This window comes from Coregonus clupeaformis, chromosome 1, assembly GCF_020615455.1.
Source record: "Coregonus clupeaformis isolate EN_2021a chromosome 1, ASM2061545v1, whole genome shotgun sequence".
NCBI classification, from domain to species: domain Eukaryota; kingdom Metazoa; phylum Chordata; class Actinopteri; order Salmoniformes; family Salmonidae; genus Coregonus; species Coregonus clupeaformis.
The window spans coordinates 92,292,617-92,313,405 of NC_059192.1; the positions used below are offsets into that span (position 1 = coordinate 92,292,617).

At 42.5% G+C, this 20,789-nt stretch overlaps 1 protein-coding gene across 3 annotated transcripts in view; it reads left to right on the forward strand.

Annotated features, from left to right (window-relative positions):
* The first annotated feature begins 1,113 nt into the window (after positions 1 to 1,113).
* The window catches only part of LOC121571047 (ELAV-like protein 2), a 44,314-nt gene continuing 24,638 nt past the window's right edge, over positions 1,114 to 20,789 (forward strand). Inside the window, exon 1 of one of the 3 annotated variants that reach the window (XM_045225131.1) lies at positions 1,114 to 1,547. Coding sequence is in view for 1 of the 3 variants with exons in the window: in XM_045225129.1 (XP_045081064.1) it covers positions 3,585 to 3,751 (167 nt within the window). In the remaining 2 variants the exon portion in view is untranslated. Of the gene's footprint in view, positions 1,548 to 3,581; positions 3,752 to 20,789 lie in introns of those variants that run through there. The other 2 variants (XM_045225129.1, XM_045225127.1) reach the window with 2 other exon arrangements.

Sequence of the window (20,789 nt, forward strand, 5' to 3'; positions counted from 1 at the left end):
TTCTGCCTTTCATAGCTGATCTAGGATCATGTTTCACGCCCTTAGCCCTGACTTTAACCATTACACAGATAAACAACAAAACAGACATTGGACCTGTTGTTTGGGGGCTATAACCTATAATGGGTTATGTAGGTTTACACACACAGTATAGTTATCCGATAGCATTTCTGAAGATGCACAATGTAGGTCTATCCACTATTCAATATGTAGATATTTTGAAAACGTGACTTTTACTTGTACTGGGGTAATGCTTATGCTTACTTACACATTGTTATGAATAACATAGCTAAAACGCTGTGGGGGAAAGCAGTAGGCGAAATGTATACACGCGCTTAGTGAGTACAAAGCGCAGAGGAAAACCTCGTGCCCTCCGTCAGAATTCTGGTTCGCTGTCCCTGGTGCTGAAAGCTGTGGGGATGAATGCCGATGTATGGATTTCTTCGTGCGGTGTGCATGGAAGTACGACAGCAATGCCACTTAATCCACACACTATTTTTGCGTTGGTGCAACATATTGGCTTTTATAATGTGCAGTAAAGATCTGTAGGATATAGCATTTGAATCTCGTAGACATATGGCACACGGAGTAGCCTAGGCTATATTAACCTGAAAAGCTGTGAAGTAAAGTCCACAGTTTAGATGCCTCAACGAATAACGAAAAGTGGAGGGGCTTTAGCTTATAGCCTACCTCATTAAATTGAAAATACGTTCCCACGTGTTGGAAGGTTGTCCTTGCATTATCGACTCTTTCAATAGGTAAAGGGATCTTACTGTAACCTATAAAACTGCAAGATTCTAAAGCATATTTTTCTGTTCAATCCACGAAAAATGAATTATCAAGCTAGACATTTTGTCATTCCCGCGTGCCAGCTATTATGTGGCAAGTCGGTGTTGTTAGACATCAAATTCCATATTAAGGAAAAAACTTGATCCTTTTGAATGGCATAAAATAGAACCAATAGAATATTGAATTTGGTAAAATGGAAAGCCCGATGAGGACGTGTTATAGCCAATTACATTCAGGCACCTCGATGCATCACGGTGGACGGAGCTACTCCGGGTATACTTCCGCGTGCATGCGTGCTCGTGTGTGTAGGTTGAATGGATGAAACGGCGAGAGCGGAGAGGTATAGCGTTGCTGTGATACGGCCCTATATATTTGCTGACAGGACTATCTTCCTTTTAAAGACAACCTCCTCCTTCCTTTGGTTTTCACTTAGTGATGTCGCGTATTTGTGTGGTGAACCTGTAAAGAGCAAGACAGGCAGAAGCCAGTTTTTTTTAATGATTTGATTCATTTTATTTCTTCAGTTATTTTGATTTTATTTAATCCATTGGCTGAAAGGGACTCATTTCTGTATTTTGGTTAAATAAATATTTTATTTAATCATTTTATCTTGTTTATGTGTTGATTTATGTTTCCAAGTTTGAACTAAGAGAAAGGCCGAATTCATCTTTTTATAGCCTATTTGCAAGTGTCTTCTTCATTCTCTATTGTTAAAGAGATTGTTTGGCTGAGGACGTCCGTAACTTTCATTTGTAGAAACGGTAAGACATTTATTCATTATTAGCCTATGTGAAATCGATATTTTGCGACTTCCAAGTTTTATAACAATACGATTGTAGGCTATCGTTTGATATCGTAGCCTGCACTCTTCGCATGAGGACAATAGCCAAACGTTCCAGTTACATTTTTTTGTTGTGGTCTATTTTTTCAGAGATTAATTGTGTAGAATTGCGGTGCATAAATATCAATGTCTCGATTAGATCAATCCCTCTGCGCCTAGATTCTTTGCTACCCATGTCAAGGCTACAGTCTGTCAGGTGAACGCGAATCTTTGGGTTTCACATGTCATATTGGTAGCCAAGCCACGAGTGTGAATACTACAATATGCATTGGATAAGCTATAGGCTACAGTTCGCGTTGTCTTCAATAGTATTGGTGAAACTGGCTATATATTGTGTAGTCTTATCTTTTCTATGCAATAGAGTGAACAATTGACTGATAAGTAAGCCGGTCTCTGCACATGGATCGTTTTTTTGCTTATTACCAGTTTACGTGATTAGGGTCGCAATCTCAGACCCTATCCTACTTAACTGGGATAGGTTATAGCCTAAACTGCATGACAAAAAAACTGCCATAGTTTTTTGGGGATCAACTACGGATTGGTGGTAGCCTCGGCTGCTTTAATTACATTTTACATTTACGTCATTTAGCAGACGCTCTTAACCCTAATTGCTCCTGTAAGTCGCTCTGGATAAGTGCCTTGCTCAAGGGCACATCGACAGATTTTTCACCTAGTCGGCTCGGGGATTAGAACCAGCGACCTTTCGGTTACTGGCACAACGCTTAATCAAGTCGAAACTTAGTGCATTTATCTCTAAATGCACTAATTGATAAATACAACTAAACACACCTAGCTTATGCACCCACTGGTTTGCCAATAGGAGTTTGGATTGCATTGGCTATTTAAACAGGCCCTGGAAAGAATTGATGATGAATTGAAGAATTGATGGCGTAGGCCTAAAGTGTGCATCAGTTTGCTTGCGAATTCACGTCTGATTTGCATTTAAACCCACACTACCTGAGACTAACTAGCCTATGCACCACGAAGACGCACATTCAGGTGGATGTCTACCAAAGGAGGCTGCTGAGCGGAGGTTCGCTCATAGTAATGGTTGGAACGGAGAGAACGGAATTGCATCAAACAGTACGGAAACCATGTGTTTGATGTATCTGATAGCATTCCACTCCAGCCATTACCACGAGGCGGTCTGCCACAATTAAGGTGCCACCAACCTCCTGTGATGTCTTCAAAAAAGGCTGTAAATCAGAGACTCATTGGTGGGCCTTTTCAAGGGCTCTATCCATTAAAAGCTTTGGCTATGATGACATGCAATCACTGCCAGAAAGATGACGCTTATCAAAATGCCCCAATCCCTTCACCTGCACCCTGCTTTAAAAGGGGCAATCTGGGATAAAAATGTTTTACTTTAAAATTAATTATATATATATATAGCCATAGATTTTTCAATAATATAACTTATACAATCCTCATGAGCTTAGATCAATTGTGGTACCCCATCAGAACCCAAAATGTAAGTATTTTTTTTAACTATTATTTGTAAACAATGTAATTGTAAACAAACACTATAGCCTCAACATGATTAAAACCTATATTTTTGATATCATGGATGGTCAGTCTTTGTATCCCATAGCTCTGTCTAAGAATTTGAGACATGTTACATTTATCCAGGCCCATTCCTCAGATGTTAACCAAAACAGTGGTGGGAACAGGCTTTGTAGTTGTTTGAAACTGCAGATTTCCCTTTTTAATGAGTCAGACTGGAGGAACTCGAAATTGTAAAAAAAATGTGAGGGTAAAATAAACAATGCATTGCACTAGGCTACAGGGTCTTCATTTGGATTCATTAATTTTTTTTTAAATGTTAGTTTTTCTTTCACTGTCTGGAACCTTGACCTGGATAATGGTCTGCGCACCTGATGCAAATTAAAAATCGACATCCCTCCTATTTGGGCTGGTTGACGAGTGGAATCTTCCAATTTCGAAAATTCCAAGGAGGATGACTCTGCTATTGGCTGCCTGTCTTGTCGGTTTACTTAGTGTAGTTACGTTCCCGCCACTGCCCAACCATTCTCGACCTCGCAAACTTTGGAGAAGGAGTGGTTGTTTGTTGCATGGACCTTCGTCAATTATACAAATTGTTGTAAACTGTATTCATCACATAAGGTAAGAACTGTAAATTAATATTTTACTGTATCCAACGAACAAGCCAAACCGTGAAGAAAACTAAAGAAAATTGCATGCGCTTTCAAATGCTATAGCTCGTTAGCTCGTTGGTCGCAAGCTAACTGTTGCAGGGACATCTCAGCGTGGCTATCCACAGTATGTATTGGTTCACTTTCTAACGTTAGCCGGCTACAATTTGCACATGCATGACGCTTTTGCCCTTTTTTTGTTAGTCGGGGGTTTGTACTGCTCCAGACCAGGTAGATAGTGTATTGTAGCCGACTAAAGTTAGAAAGTGAACCAATGTATTCTAATTAAAAGTGGATGTAGCCAGCTAACTAATTAGGTAACGCTAGCTGCTGTAGCTAAGAATATATAGCGTGGTCACACTAGCTAAAACGCTTACTGATAACCTAGCTAACTAGTTAGCCAAACTTCAGTCAATGTGTTGACTTTACCTGGCTGGCTTACTTGTTAGGCAACAGCAGTACAAAACGTTAGCTGGTTAGTGAAGGGTCGGCTGAGGAACCTGTGTTGAAATAGTTGTACATTTATATGACCGGTAACTTTCTACTGCTTCATAGAAGGCATTTTGAAACAGGCGGCGTGTTTTAATTAGCCACCGGTCAATTACTGGCTATGCAGTATAGGGGCATGCTAATTGTCATGCGGTTCATGTCAAGATGTGTACCCACGAGTTGGGCTTCTCACTCGCTCATAGTCAATACATTTTATTTTAGTGGTGTGTATATATAATATATGCATAGACTCGGGATAACAAATCACGGTGCATATTCACCCATAGCACACTGATTGGTAATTCAGCCCGAGGTCAGGACATTTTGTTACTCGAGCAATTAACGTTCCAGCGCAGGTGGCAAAGATCAACTAATTGTAATGTCAGCACATGTCTCCCTGCATGCAGTTTGGCAATTCCTCTCCATGAAGCGCACACCTATTTAGCTACATTCCAGCTATTGAGGTAATGTCTGGTTCTTGTTGGTTGACGTTCCAATGTTATAGCTAGCTATGGTTTTAAAATATAACATTATGCATCCCACCCTAGTGTTATTGTAAGGCATGAATTAATCCGGTGTGTGGTGGTTATACTTGTATTCCAGGTTGACACCTCATATGGATGTTTTAATAAAACAATAAGGCACGAGGGGGTGTGGGTATATGGCCAATAGCTAAGGGCTGTTCTTAAGAGCGACCCAACGCTGAGTGCCTGGATACAGCCCTTTAGCCGTGATATATTGGCAATATACCATAAAAAGAAATGCTTTGTCATACCCGTGGTATACGGTCTGATATACCACAGCTGTCAGCCAATCATCATTCAGGGCTCGAACCACCCAGTCTATAATTAGTCTTATAAGTGACCTCCAATCAGAAGATGCTTGAATAAAAATGGCACATGAAATTAGATGTGTTCAATATCTTGACTTCTTAAAATCTTAAACCTGTTACTACTGTATTTATCCATTAGTTCACTCATCTTGTTATACCATTTGTCCACATTTCTCATGAAAGTATTTTATGGACACATGGGGAAACGACTTGTCTAGTGGTTTATGATTTTTCTGTTAGATTCTGTTACTTATTGGGCTGTTGTAGTCCGACCAGCTATGCAGTCAGTTAGCATCCCTAGTGCTCACGGTTGTTATCTGACCTTGGATACTGAACAAGCAGCAGTGAGTCTGTCTAGATGCTTCAGCATTGTCTCAGGCGTTTGTGTGTTCCAGTGAGTAGGCAGTCTGCAGTGAGTAATCAGTCATAAGGTCATGAAAAGATTACGAATCGTCAAGGCAGCAACAGGAAACGTGGCTAGTTAATATTTACTAGGAGGCTGCTGACTCATCTATGGTCTTGTAGGGAGGGAGGGATGGATGGATGGATGGACTGGGGGGGGGGGGGGGCGTAGTTCAGTGCTTCCCTCTAGTAGATAGCTCAAGTCTCATCTCTCCTCCCTGAACAATATTGTTATTAAGCTAACTGAAAGCTACCCTACTGTTGGAATGTATGGCATGTCATTAAGGTAATAAGGGCTTTCTGTTGACATTTTCATCCATCAAAGGACAAGGTTTAAAATAATTAACTGGCAAGGTAGTAGTTGGTAAATGGAGACTATAATTTGCTTGCCATTTTTAAAAAGTGAACGTTTTTTGGAACATAAATTGAGCTAGGTTCTTTTTGAGTCTTTCCTGCAAGTCCCTAACTGTTTCCAATAAATGTTATTCATTTATAGGCCTAGATGCTGCTTTTTTGGGCAATTTGCTTCCTCATATTATGTTCCTTCCATGATTTCAACAGATTCAGTGAGGGACAAGGGAATAAGAGTGGATGTATTATTGAGCCCAGACATTTGCCTTTCTAAATAGACTGCTGACAGAACGACCAAAACGCAGGAGAGTGAGTGCGCTTCCAAAGGCCATGTCAGTGTGCCGCCCTGTCAGAAATGGGTTAGTTTACAGTGGGTGGTTCCAGCAAAAAAATAAAAAAAATCCCCCCCCCCCTCTCTCCTAGCTCCCAGCTCTCTCGCTCTCCGTCTTTCTGTCTGCAGTGAAGGTTTAGTTTGAGTCCTGTGGTGTAGATAATGTGGGGGTGTCACGCCCCTTCATGCTATATGTTGACCACAAGGTGTCCCTCCCACAGTGTGTGCAGGTCATTACCCGAGGCCAGCGCCGCAGTGTCCTTGGACCTGTCTGCGTCACAGTAGACCTCTCCTCGACTCATGGCAATGGTGGACCCCCTAGGATTCAGTTTTTTTCCACATTTGGCAGATGCTGTTCAACGTGTCATTGATCATATTACAGCCAGGGCTACGCTGCTCTGCCTTCTAACGAACTGGTCGACACAGGTAGCAATAGCTTTTATTTTTCAACCATGTTTACATCACATACTCACGTATGACGCCTTGGTCTACTTAAAAAAAAAAAAAGTATTTCTTGCTTGTAAAATTATTTTACTAAGTAATTAGAAGTTCTGCCCCGAAAGTCTGATTCTCTACTGTAATCCTAGAGGACCTACACCTTCCAGACCCAGCACTGCCTTTAACTCATTGCCATTGAATTATCCTAGAAATATTAATTTTTACTCCCATTTATCAACATCAAGTGGTTCTCATGGAAAGGAGGAGTTTTTACATGTTAGGAGAGCTGAACCCGAAAAATGCAGGTTGGCCTGCTCAAATCAAAGATGCAAATTGGCATAAGTGTGGCTTTACATTTATTCTCTATTTGTTTGACAGCATTGGTAAGACTTCATCATGTCTTATGAAACTTGCTGTCAGTGCAATATGCTCTAACAACCAATCATGCTCAGGACTCATCCCCGCTGGCCATCTCATAGCGAAGTGGTAATGTACAGTTGGTGTATGTTCCCTGTACAGTCAGTGCCACTTCAGAAAACATCATTTTAAAGAATATTTTCTTATTCTGGTAAGGTAGTGGTCTTCTCTCTTATACTGAACAGAAATATAAATGCAACAATTTCAATGATTTTACTGAGTTACAGTTCATATGAAATCAGTCAATTTAAATATATTAATTAGGCCCTAATCTATGGATTCCATATGAATCGGCAGGGGCACGGCCCAGCCAATCCGAATGAGTTTTTCCCCACAAAAGGGCTTTGTTACAAACAGAAATACTCCTCAGTTTCATAAGCTGGTCTCAGATGATCCCGCAGGTGAAGAAGCCGGATGTGGAAGTCCTGGGCTAGCGTGGTTACACGTCGTCTGCGGTTGTGAGGCCGGTTAGACGTACTGCCAAATTCTCTAAAACAACGTTGGAGGCAGCTTATGGTATAGAAATTAACATTAAATTATCTGGCAACAGCTCTGGTGGACATTCCTGCAGTCAGCATGCCAATTGTACACTCCCTCAACTTGAGATGTCTGCACATTTTAGTGGCCTTTTTTATTGTCCCCAGCACAGGGTGCACCTGTAATGATCATGCTTTTAATCAGCTTCTTGAAATGCCACACCTGTCAGGTGGATCGATTATCTTGGCAAAGGAGAAATGCTCACTAACAGGGGATGGGGGCAAAACATGTGTGCACAAAATTGCATATGGAACATTTCTGCCATTTTATTTCAGCTCATGGAACCAACACTTTACATGTTTTTGTGTATATATCGTATCTTCCTAGTCCTCCCTCTCTCTCTCTCGAAAGGCACCACTTCGTGTTAACTTTTGCATGGTTGTAGTGCTGCAATAGCAGGAGTCGTTGTGTTTCGTCCCCAGGTAGCTTGGTTGTCTTAGCCACTTTGTGGCGGTAGTATAGCTACTCCTGTGACTTGAACAAAGAAATGTCAGAGCTCATTGTAAGTGATGGAAGTGCTATGCCATTTTAATGTTCAAGGACACGCACACACACACACACACACACACACACACACACACCGAAAAGTGCCCTATGGAGCATCTGACCTTACCACACACAACACTATGAGTCTCCCCCCCCCCTAGTCCACTACTGTCTGTGGATCTGCATGCTCCTTCCATGATGTGCTAACTGCAGTCCTAAGAGATCAATAGTGTCATTTTCAGCTGAGAAACACTGAGGGGACTGGTTGTACCATCACTTTGAAGTGCGTGGCTGAATATCCTAGTCAGCAGATGTGTTGTTTTTCATCAGCAGTGGTTCAGAAACATTATTTTGGAAATATTGTGTACTTATAACATGAAACTCTGTTGGACTTGCTTAGTCCAGGCAATGAGGCATTTTCTATCTACTTCCCCAGACAGAGTCTGATCTCGTGGATACCTATTTGTAAGTCGCTCTGGATAAGAGCGTCTGCTAAATGACGTAAATGTAATACCATTTGTATGTATCTGTGTCCAGTATGAAAGACACAGGTAGTTTCGCTAGTTAGCAATTGCGCTAACGCTATTTAGCAACTTCCTTCAAACTGCACACAGGTGCATAGAAATGGTATCCATGAGTTCATCTGACTCTGGGGTAGTAGACAAAAGGCCTCATTGCCAAAATCCTGAACTATCCCTTTAAAACACACGCCCGAGTAGACTACTTTAATAGTGCAAACTACAGGATACCTACTGCTAATATCTGCAATTTGCACACTAACTACTAGATACACTCACTTTGATGTTGAGTGTCAATCAGCGGTCATTGTAAGCACTCACCAGAGAAACATGATTAGGCTACTCTGATTTTTCACAGTGCTAAAAAACAGAATATATTAACAGGGCCATTATGGGTTTTTCTGTTCACAGAACATTGCCTTAATATGGGTTTGCTGTACCTTGTAATTCTGCTCATTTTATTTAATTTTAGCCTTGATATTTAGCAAGTGAGGTTCCTTTTCCCACAGCATGCTCCACTGTTTACTCAATTGCCTAGTGTAGTGGAATAACTTGGCCCATAGGCTACCAGTGTTTTCCACAAGTACATAGAGTAGCCAGCCAGGTGTCCCCGGTCCACCCCAGGATTATATATATATTTTTTGCTGGCCTCTAGTGCATTCTAATGGCATGATTCCATCCGAAATACACAGTGAAATTATTGAATACTTTATCGCGTGTACCTTCCAGATAGAAACAATTTGATATTGTGTAGCAAGACATTTACTTTTACAATGTATGAATTCAGTGTATTTTTAGTAGTTTGGGATATCGTCTAGGACTATAAAAAAAGTGGTCAGATGACGCAGATGCTAAACTACAGGACTGTTTTGCTAGCACAGACTGGAATATGTTCCGGGATTCTTCTGATAGCCTTGAGGAGTACACCACATCAGTCACTGGCATCATCAATAAGTGCATCGATGACGTCGTCCCCACAGTGACCGTACGTACATACCCCAACCAGAAGCCACGGATTACAGGCAACATCCGCACTAAGCTAAAGGGTAGAGCTGCCGCTTTCAAGGCGCGGGACTCTAACCCGGACGCTTATAAGAAATCCTGCTATGCACTCCGACGAACCATCAAACAAGCAGTGTCAATACAGGACTAAGATTGAATCGTACTAAACCGGCTCTGACGCTCGTCGGATGTGGCAGGGCTTGAAAACTATTACAGACTACAAAGGGAAGCACAGCCGCGAGCTGCTTAGTGACACAAGCCTAACAGATGAGCTAAATCACTTCTATGCTCGCTTCGAGGCAAGCAACACTGAAGCATGCATGAGAGAATCAGCTGTTCCGGATGACTGTGATCACGCTCGCCATAGCCTATGTGAGTAAGACTTTTTTTTAAGCAGGTCAACATTCACAAGGCCGCAGGGCCAGACGGATTACCAGGACGTGTACTCCAAGCATGCGCTGACCAACTGGCAAGTGTCTTCACTGACATTTTCAACCTGTCCCTGGCTGAGTCTGTAATACCAACATGTTTCAAGCAGACAACCATAGTCCCTGTGACCAAGAACACTAAGGTAACCTGCCTAAATGACTACCAACCTGTAGCACTCACGTCTGTAGCCATGAAGTGCTTTGAAAGGCTGGTCATGGCTCACAACACCATTATCCCAGAAACCATAGACCCACTCTAATTTGCATACCGCCCCAATAGATCCACAGATGATGCAATCTCTGCACTCCACACTTCCCTTTCCCACCTGGACAAGAGGAACACCTATGTGAGAATGCTATTCATTGACTACAGCTCAGCGTTCAACACCATAGTGCCCTCAAAGCTCATCACTAAGCTAAGGACCCTGGGACTAAGCACCTCCCTCTGCAACTGGATCCTGGACTTCCTGACGGGCCGCCCCCAAGTGGTAAGGGTAGGTAACAACACATCTGCCACGCTGATCCTCAACACGTGGGCCCCTCAGGGGTGTTTGCTCAGTCCCCTCTTGTACTCACTGTTCACCCAGGACTGCATGGCCAGGCACGACTCCAACACCATCAAGTTTGCAGACGACACAACAGTGGTAGGCTTCATCACCGACAACGACTAGACAGCCTATAGGGAGGAGGTCAGTGACCTGGCCATGTGGTGCCAGGATAACAACCTCTCCCTCAACATGATCAAGACAAAGGAGATCATTGTGGACTACAGGGAAAAAAAGAGGACCGAGCACGCCCCCATTCACATCGACAGGGCTGTAGTGGAACAGGTTGAGAGCTTGAAGTTCCTTGGCGTCCACATCACCAACAAACTATCATGGTCCAAACACACCAAGACAGTCGTGAAGAGGGCACGACAAAGCCTATTCCCCCACAGGAGACTGAAAAGATTTGGCATGGGTCCTCAGATCCTCAAAAAGTTCTACAGCTGCACCATCGAGAGCATCCTGACTGGTTGCATCACAGCCTGGTATGGTAACTGCTCGGCCTCCGACCGCAAGGCACTACAGAGGGTAGTGCGTACGGCCCAGTACATCACTGGGGCCAAGCTTCCTGCCATCCAGGACCTCTATACCAGGCCGTGTCAGAGGAAGGCCCTAAAAATTGTCAAAGACTACAGCCGCCCTAATCATAGACATAGACTGTTCTCTCCGCTACCGCACGGAGCACCAAGTCTAGGTCCAAAAGGCTTCTTAACAGCTTCTACCCCCAAGCCATAAGACTCCTGAACAGCTAATCATGGCTACCCGGACTATTTGCATTGCCCCCCACCCCATCCCCCTCTTTTACGCTGCTGCTACTCTGTTTATTATCTATGCATAGTCACTTTAACTCTACCCACATGTACATATTACCTCAATTACCTCGACTAACCTGTGGCCCCGCACATTGACTCTGTACCGGTACCCCCCTGTATATAGCCTCCCTACTGTTATTTTATTTACTGCTGCTCTTTAGTTATTTGCTTTTATTTTTTACTTATCTATTTTACTTAACACTTAAAAAATAAAAAAAAGTGGCAAGTAAAATTTGATTTGATTTTATATGAACAGAACTATTTTCTAAGAACCTTGAACCTTAACATTTAACCTGTCTTCTCTTGATTAGTCTTATTTACAGTTTTACTGCAAGATATGAATTATCTCAGATTTTTTTTTTGTTCTTCAAATGATCTATTCTATTAAAACAAATGGTGTAAAAATGGCCCACATTATCTTGAAAAAGAAAATTAATGTTTAAATTGAAAATAAAATAAAAGGGTTATATCAGTCTTAAGCAGGGCTCTAAAGTGCCACCAATTTTGTCGCATATGCAACTAAATAGTTCGCTGTGAGACCAGGTTTATTTTGGGACCAACTGTGCGACTATGAAAGAAATCTCCCAGATAATAATTGTTGTAATGAGGCTTCGCTGTAACGTTTGAGTGCCCTAGAGAGACACGCAAATGCGGAGTCGTTAGCGTCTTGATTGCTCCATTACTACAGTGAAAACGGCTTGTTTCTAGTTGAACCAGGTCAAAAAGATCTGACCTATATTTACCGCGTGCAACATTTTATCTTCCTATAGCGGATCACCGGGACCGCATTTTACGTTCATAAACCATGCTGTTCTAAAACTACTAATGCGTCGACGTCATTAACCATTTTGTTTTTCACTTTCTTCATTCATGTTGTCTCGTTGGCTAGCTGGCGTAAACCTGGTAGCTTTACCAGTAAATCCAAACATTTGGGTGCACAGTAAGGAAAGGGGATAGCTTCTTCAGGAGATCAATGAATAGATGACGGATCTCTTGAATGTTGTCATCACAAACCTGATGTTTTTAATGAAACGAGTATACCATTTTCTATGTAATGGATCTCAATAGGAAAAACTTGCTTTTACACAATGTAGAAACCTAATATTTCACAAATGACTTTAATCTCAATGATCGGTATTCGTATGAACATTTAGTCTCTTTATAATAAACATTTACATCATTTACCAGACGCTCTTATCCAGAGCGACTTACAAATTCAACTTATGAATGCACCAATTTGTAAGTCGCTCTGGATAAACAAATGTATTTACAGTGTCATATTAGTTTCTAGGGCACCACCTGCTTCAGAAGTAGCTACAATTCATATAGGCCCAATAAAGGTTTTATCTCATCAGTTAAAATAAAATACATCTTATTTTCTGGTGCTCCTGAATTTCATGTGGCGTTCGTTACTTTAAGTTGGGAGCACCAGTGCTTTTTAAATTTAGAGCCCTGGTCTTTTATATTTATGATTATATGTAGCCAAAATGAATAAAACATTTATCATTAGGTAGGGCCCTATAAAATCCGTTTTTGTTTTGTTGCATGATTCAAGTTTTTCCCAGTTCTCAAATCATACTGTTTTCTATTAGAACATCCAATCATTAGGCAGGACAGACGGCAGACTGCGTTTCCCTGTCATCGCTCACTTTGACAGGCGCCTATCTTATAGTATGTCTCAAGCTAGAATGAACGATCTAATTTAAACTTTTTAAATGAAAAGTAGCCTAGTTTTTAATATGAAGTGGGAAAAAGTAACCGGCTGATTTTCCAAATGCTGGCGCTAATGGAAAACACTGGGATACAGCAGCTCTGTCGTTTAAAAAAATAAAAAAATAAACCAAGAGTTAGCCTGCTAGTTAGCTCATGTTTTAGTTATTAATGAACATATCCTGTAAGTATTTTCGTTGGAACTAATGTGATTTCTGTAAATGCGTTTATTGTAGCCTGTGATTCAGTGCGATCAATCTGACCACCTTTTTTTTAATCGTCTCTCTCATGGTAGTAGCGCTCCTGTAGTTGTTAGTTCTGCAGTGGCCTCCTGTAGCTCAGTTGGTAGAGCATGGCGCTTGCGAATGCCAGGGTTGTGGGTTCGATTCCCACGGGGGGCCAGTATGAAAAATTTATGCACTCACTAACTGTAAGTCGCTCTGGATAAGAGCGTCTGCTAAATGACTAAAATGTGGTGGAATCCTTTTGTCATGTCTCAAAAGCATCACGTGCTCAATGAGTATTCTGAGGAACAATGAAAGCTGAATCACCACCTAGACTCGTGTGTGTTTGTATACGCACAAATATTATTTATCTCAAATTTGGTGCACAATTTTGTTTACATCCCTGTTAGTGAGCATTTCTCCTTTACCAAGATAATCCATCCACATGACAGGTGTGGCATATCAAGAAGCTGATTAAAACATAAGTATCATTACACAGGTGCACCTTGGGCTGGAGACCATAAAAGGCCACTCTAAAATGTGCTGTTTTGTCGCATAACACAATGCCACAGATGTCAAGTTTTGAGGGAGCGTGCAATTGGCATGCTGACTGCAGGAATGTCCACCAGAGCTGTTGCCAGAGAATTGAATATTAATTTATCTACTATAAGCTGCCTCCAATGTTGTTTTAGAGACTTTGGCAGTACCTCCAACCGGCCTCACAACCGCAGACCACGTGTATCAGCGGTTTGCTGATGTCAATGTTGTGAACAGAGTGCTCAATGGTAGGGTTATGGTATGGGCAGGCATAAGCTACGGACAACAATCACAATTGCATTTTTAAATTGGCAATTTTGAATGCACAGAGGAACCGTGATGAGATCCTGAGGCCAATTGTTGTGCCGTTCATCTGCCGCCATCACCCATGATAATGCTTGGCCCCATGTCGCAAGAATCCGTACATAATTCCTGGAAGCTGAACATCCCAGTTCTTCCATGGCCTGCATACTCACCAGACATGTCACCCATTGTGCATGTTTGGGATGCTCTGGATCAACGTGTATGACGGCATGATCCAATTCCCGCCAATATCCAGCAACTTCGCACAGCCATTGAAGAGGAGTGGGGCAACATTCCACAGGCCACAATCAACAGCCTGATCAACTCTATGTGAAGGAGATGTGTTGCGCTGCATGAGGCAAATGGTGGTTACACCAGATACTGACTGGTTTTCTAATTCACACCCCTAACTTTTTTTTAAGGTATCTGTGACCAACCGCGATGCATATCTGTATTCCCAGTCATGTGAAATCCATAGATTAGGGCCTAATGAATTTATTTCAATTGACTGATTTCCTTCTATGAACTGTAACTCAGTAAAATCGTTGAAATTGTTGCGTTTTTTAAATATTTTTGTTCAGTATTTATGATTTTAGTAAGGGGTAGAAATGGCAATATAATTTTTACTGTAATGTTCTCGTGAAAGCAGTAGACCTAATCGAGAGTTCAGAGGGATTGCAGCATCCACAGGACGCCTCTGTCTCAATTGATTAACTGGCATGGTTCATTCAGTAGAATGTCTTTCCCACATTCAAGCACCTTATTAATTAGCCTGGACCCTAATTTTTATTTTATTTATCCTTTTATTTAACCAGGCAAGTCGGTTTCGAACAAATTCTTATTTACAATGACGGCCTACACCGGCCAAATCCGAACGACGCTGGGCCAATTGTGCGCCGCCCTATGGGACTCCCCAATCACGGCCGGGTTGTGATACAGCCTGGAATCGAACCAGGGGGGTCTGTAGTGACGCCTCAAGCGCTGAGATGCAGTGCCTTAGACCGCTGCGCCACTCGTGAGCCTACTAATCAATGAGCCACTGAGAAAACTACACACCCTCTTTGGCCCTCTCAAGACCAGGTTTGAGGAGATGCTTCAGTTAGTTGGGAAAAGGACAACGTGTAACCTGGGGCTAGATTTCAGCATTGGTAGTGCAACACTAACTTTTGTATGAAAATATGAAATGTTTTGGCAGTTAAAGGTTCTAAAGGCAGCTGGTCATGAAATATTGACTAGTCAGGGGTGTCAGAAGTCTACAGCTTTCACCTTTTTATTTAAACTGATACATTTACTCCCCAAATTACGCATTCTCTGTTTTTTTTTTTTTGTTGCTTTTCATGGCAACGTCGCTGCCATGTATTGTTGCTTTTCATGGCAACATAGCGTGCTGTGGGATTCGAGAGCACCGGTAACGAAGCATGCTGCATTTGAATGAGTCTTAAAGGGGAGCCTGCTCAGTGGCGTAAAACGGTGGAGGTGGGTGGGTTTAGCCTAGCACACGGGTGGGCAAAAAAAACAACCTTGTGATCTTTAACTGTGGCTGTTTTTTTTTTCCCGCAAGGCCTTCAGGGGGACAAGATGCACCGCGCTCAAATGCCAGCTCTTGGATGAGGCTGCTTGCTGGCTGCACATGCACAAAGCTGGGACAGATTTTAGGGCAGAGCCTTGCCAAGTTCTGTTTTCCAAGTGTTTATCTAATGAAATATTTGTGCCTTGTGGCAGTGTCTCCAGTGGGACAATGGCCAATGTTTATACTTTGTACTTGTAATTAAAGGTGACGCTAAGAATGGGAGGTGACGAAGATTATCTTTCTTCCCTCTGACTGTTTGGAGGATATTGGTGTTTTGGGGGGGATTTGTTGGGAAGACATATGTTAGCATTTTATTAGGGGAGAGTAATTGAGCAGACGCTCTTATCCAGAGCGACTTACAGTTAGTAAGTCGGGGCGGCAGGTAGCTTAGTGGTTAAGAGTGTTGTGCCAGTAACCGAAAGGTCGCTGGTTCTAATCCCCAAGCCGACTAGGTGAAAAATCTGTCGATGTGCCCTTGAGCAAGGCACTTAACCCTAATTGCTCCTGTAAGTCGCTCTGGATAAGAGCGTCTGCTAAATGACTAAAATGTAAAAATGTTAGTGAGTGCATACGTTTTCCATACTGGTGGTGGGGTTGTGTTCCTTACCAGTATGCCCTGCATTTCCTGTTCCATCTGACAGAGAACTCAAATGAACTTTAATTCCCTTGTTCTCCTTATCTGCACTGACCTGTAAAGGATGGACAGGTCTGAAAGCATTATGGCAGAAGGCCATCATTGGGCTAACTTTCACCTGTTCAATTACTTTCATATCAGGTCCTGTATTTCCTGTGTTTCAGAATAGCGCTGATCTAGGATCAGGTTATTCATTATGAAAAAAAGATGAAAGGCTAAGCTGTGAATACAGGGCCAGTTAAGACGGTGAGGACACAAGGGGGGGAAAAAAAGGTAACTTTACAGCCTGATTGTTCTTGGCGTTCTCAGTTGAACATATTTTTCTGATGGGATTTATTCTAAAATGATCGTGTTTTTGAAAGGTAACATCAAGGTAGCACAATGTGTAGATTTCTTTAACAAATCAGCCAGGTTTCAGTTGGAGGCTTGCTGAGGGGAGGACGGCTCAAAATAACGGCTGGGACGGAGTAAATGGAATGGCGTCAAACACCTGGAAACCATGTGGTGAATGTATTTGATACCATTCCGCTCCATCTGTTAAATGAGCCCGTCCTCCCCAATTAAGGTGCCCACCAACCTCCCTGTACCAGGTTTATATATTTGATTAGGTCATAGCAAGACTAACCTAACGTAGCAGGCGTAAAATAAACACCTGAAACTAGAGCCCCTTACATACTGGTCTTGCTGTTTTTAACCAATGCAGTAAATGTGGAGGAGATAAGATGGCGCGTCGCCTTGTTAACGTCCAAAAGTGGAAGTCTCGTTACAGCGTGTCTTTCCATTTCTCCTGAAAACCGGAAACATCCGGTTGTTCGGGATTCGGCAGAGGCTATAGCAAGAGTGAAGGCAGTTTTTCTGTCAACCCATAGATGACCCATGGCGCTCTTGTGAAGTTGAAGGTACACTGGCGCTCTTGTGAAGTTGAAGGTACACGTGACCAAAAGTATGTGGAAAACCCATCAAATTTAGTGGATTCTTCTATTTCAGGCGCACCCGTTGCTGACAGGTGTATAGAATCGAGCACACAGCCATGCAATCTCCATAGGGAACATTGGCAGCAGAATGGCCTTACTGAAGAGCTCAGTGACTTTCAATGTGGTACCGTCATAGGATGCCACCTTTTCCAACAAGTCAGTTCAAGTTTCTGCTCTGCTAGAGCTGCCTCGGTCGTCTAAGTGCTGTTATTGTGAAGTGGAAACATCTAGGAGCAACAACGGCTCAGCCGCGAAGTGGTAGGCCACACAAGCTCACAGAACGGGAGTGCTGAAGTGTGTAGCACATAACAATTCTCTGTCCTCGGTTGCAACATTCTACAGAGTTCCAAACTGCGTCTGGAAGCAACGTCAGCACGAACTGTTCGTCGGGAGCTTCATGCGATGGGTTTCCGTGGCCGAGCAGCCGCACACAAGCCTAAGATCGCAATGCCAAGCTCGCTGCCATTGGACTCTGGAGCAGTGGAAACACTTTCACTGGAGTGAAGAATCATGCTTCACCATCTGGCAGTCCGACGAACAAATCTGGGTTTGGCAGATGCCAGGAAAACGCTTCCTGCCCCAATGCATAGTGCCAACTGTAAAGTTTGGTGGAGGAAGAATAATGGTTTGTGGCTGTTTTTCATGGTTCAGGCTAGGCCCATTTGTTCCAGTGAAGGGAAATCTTAACGCTACAGCATACAATGACATTCTAGACGATTCTGTGTTTCCAACTTTGTGGCAACAGTTTTGGGAAGGCCCTTTCCGAGGTCCATATAGAAATGGTTTGTCGATCGGTGTGGAAGAACTTGACTGACCTGCACAGAGCCCTGACCTCAACCCCATCGAACACCTTTGGGATGAATTGGAATGCCGACTGCAGGCCGGGTCTAATCGCCCAACATCAGTGTCCGACCTCACTAATGCGCTTGTGGCTGAATGGAAGCAAGTCCCCACAGCAAAATTCCAGAATCTAGTGGAAAGCCTTCCCAGAAGCGTGGAGGCTGTTATAGCAGCAAAGGGGGGGACCAACTCATTCCAAAATCATGGGCATTTGAGACGTTCGACGGGATGTTCCACGTACTTTTGGCCATGTAGTGTATTTTCAGTAAACCAGCCAGTACGCTAACCACACTCATTGGATTAATACCCTTGAGGTGAAGGGTATGCCCTACATTTGATGTTTGGTCTGGAGATTAAAATGAATTGAATACGTTGTTTTTGAGGTTCATCGTTAATGATGAAAGCCACACCAGTCAGATGAAGGCTGTATGATTTAAAGAGCAGGAAAGTCTTGAGTTGGAAATAATTCTAATCCCGCCATGTTCGGCCTAGCTGATCTCACGGTGTCCTTGTGACTGCCACTGCTGTTTTTGTAAAGAGGCTGTGCCATTCTGTGCTGTCAGCTGTAGAGCCCTAGTTTTAGTTACAGCATTGACCTTGGTAGAGGGACATTACTATCCTACAGCCTGTTGATGTTGCCTCCCCTATAGAAGTTTGGCTTACTCTTTGTTGGTTTTAGGTTGACAGTCCTGGTTGCTGACTTTGGGGGGCCTTTTTTCAACTGCCTGAAACAAAATCTAGGGGAAACGATGCACATGCATTGTGGTAATCCTAAATATTCATTAGAAATGCTGCGGTCTAACAACTGTTGTAACGACGGTCAAACAATGGTTTAAAAAGTCATATCTAACAAGAAAGCATGCTAGCTTTGCTTTTCTCATCAAAAACGTAATATTTTGTTCTCATCCTCGAACACTGTAGCCTACAGGTAAATACAGCAAGGTTAGTTTCAATTGAAACCGGTTAAGGTATTTAATGTGGGTTGTGATGCACAGAGCTAAGAGTCATGAATAATGGGTGAAACTGAAGGTGTTTCTCATCAGCTTTGTTAGGCTAAGTAAACCATAATTGACTATTGGAAAGCATGGGGCGACGGTAAACAATTTATTAAAGCATATAATTTGTTTAAAATAATTCAAAGCAAGTTGTCTTTTCGTATAGTTCAATGTCAGGCTGTTGCCAATGGCAACATTGCTTCTGGATTTCACTTTTGTACATGTATTCGAATGGGCTGCAGATGTAATGTGTGTATTAAACTGTCATACCCTGAGTATTGAACCATTTTGGAGTTCTGACATCAAGAGCTCAAACAGTTTGTTCCTCCAAGAAAATATTGATTTTAAAATGCAACAAATGGGCCTAGTCTTGAATGTGTTTTCTGTAAATATGAACACATTGACTTGGAACAATTTGATGTTTGGCTGTTTTTGTTTGTGATAGTAACATGTCATGGTAAATTAGAACATGTCCTGTACTTGAATGTGCTGGTCATCAGGGCTCAGATCTAACTAACATATTAGGATTTTGACTGTGTTTCTGCATTGTCGTTAAGGTTGTGATTTCACTGTAAGAGATGTGTGCTGATTGCATGTTTGCACTAAAACTGAGTAGCACTTGATACATGTACACTGAACCAAAATATAAACGCAACATATAAAGGGTTGGTCCTATGTTTCATGAGCTGAAATAAAAAAAATATATAAAAAAATCCCAGAAATGTTCCATACAAACAAGAAGCTTATTTCTCAACAACAACAAAAAAATTGCACATTTTGTTTATCGCTGTTCGTGAGCATTTCTGCTTTGCCAAGATAATCCAGCCACCTGACAGGTGTGGCATATCAAGCATCTGATTAGATGGCATGAGCAATACACAGGTGCACCTTGGGCTGGGGACAATAAAAGGCCACTCTAAAATCAGCAGTTTTGTCACAAAACACAATGACGGCGCGTGTAATTGTCATGCTGACTGCAGGAATGTCCACCAGAGCTGTTGCCAGATAATTGAATGTTTATTTCTCTACCATAAGCCGCCTCCAACGTCGTTTTAGTGAATTTGGCAGTACCTCCAACCGGCCTCACAACCGCAGACCACGTTTATGGCGTCTTGTGGGCGATCAGTTCACTGTCAATGTTGTGAACAGTGCCACATGGTGGGTTTATGGTATGGTCAGGCATAAAGCTACAGACAACGAACACAATTGCATTTTATCGACGGCAATTTTGACTGCACAGAGATACCTTGACGAGATCCTGAGGCCCATTGTCGTGCCGTTCATTTGCTGCCATCACCATGTTTCAGTGCGATAATGCACGGCCCCATGTCGCAAGGATCTGTACAAAATTCCTGGAAGCTGAAAATGTCCCAGTTCTTCTTCCAGAGACCCATTGAGCATATTTGGGATACTCTGGATCGACGCGTACGACAGCGTCTTCCAGTTCCCTCCGATATCCAGCAACTTCGCACAGCCATTGAAGAGGAGTGGGACAACATTCCAAAGGCCACAATCAACAGCCTGATGAACTCTTATGTAATAATAATATGCCATTTAGCAGACACTTTTATCCAAAGCGACTTAGTCATGTGTGCATACATTTTTAGGTATGGGTGGTCCCGGGGATCGAACCC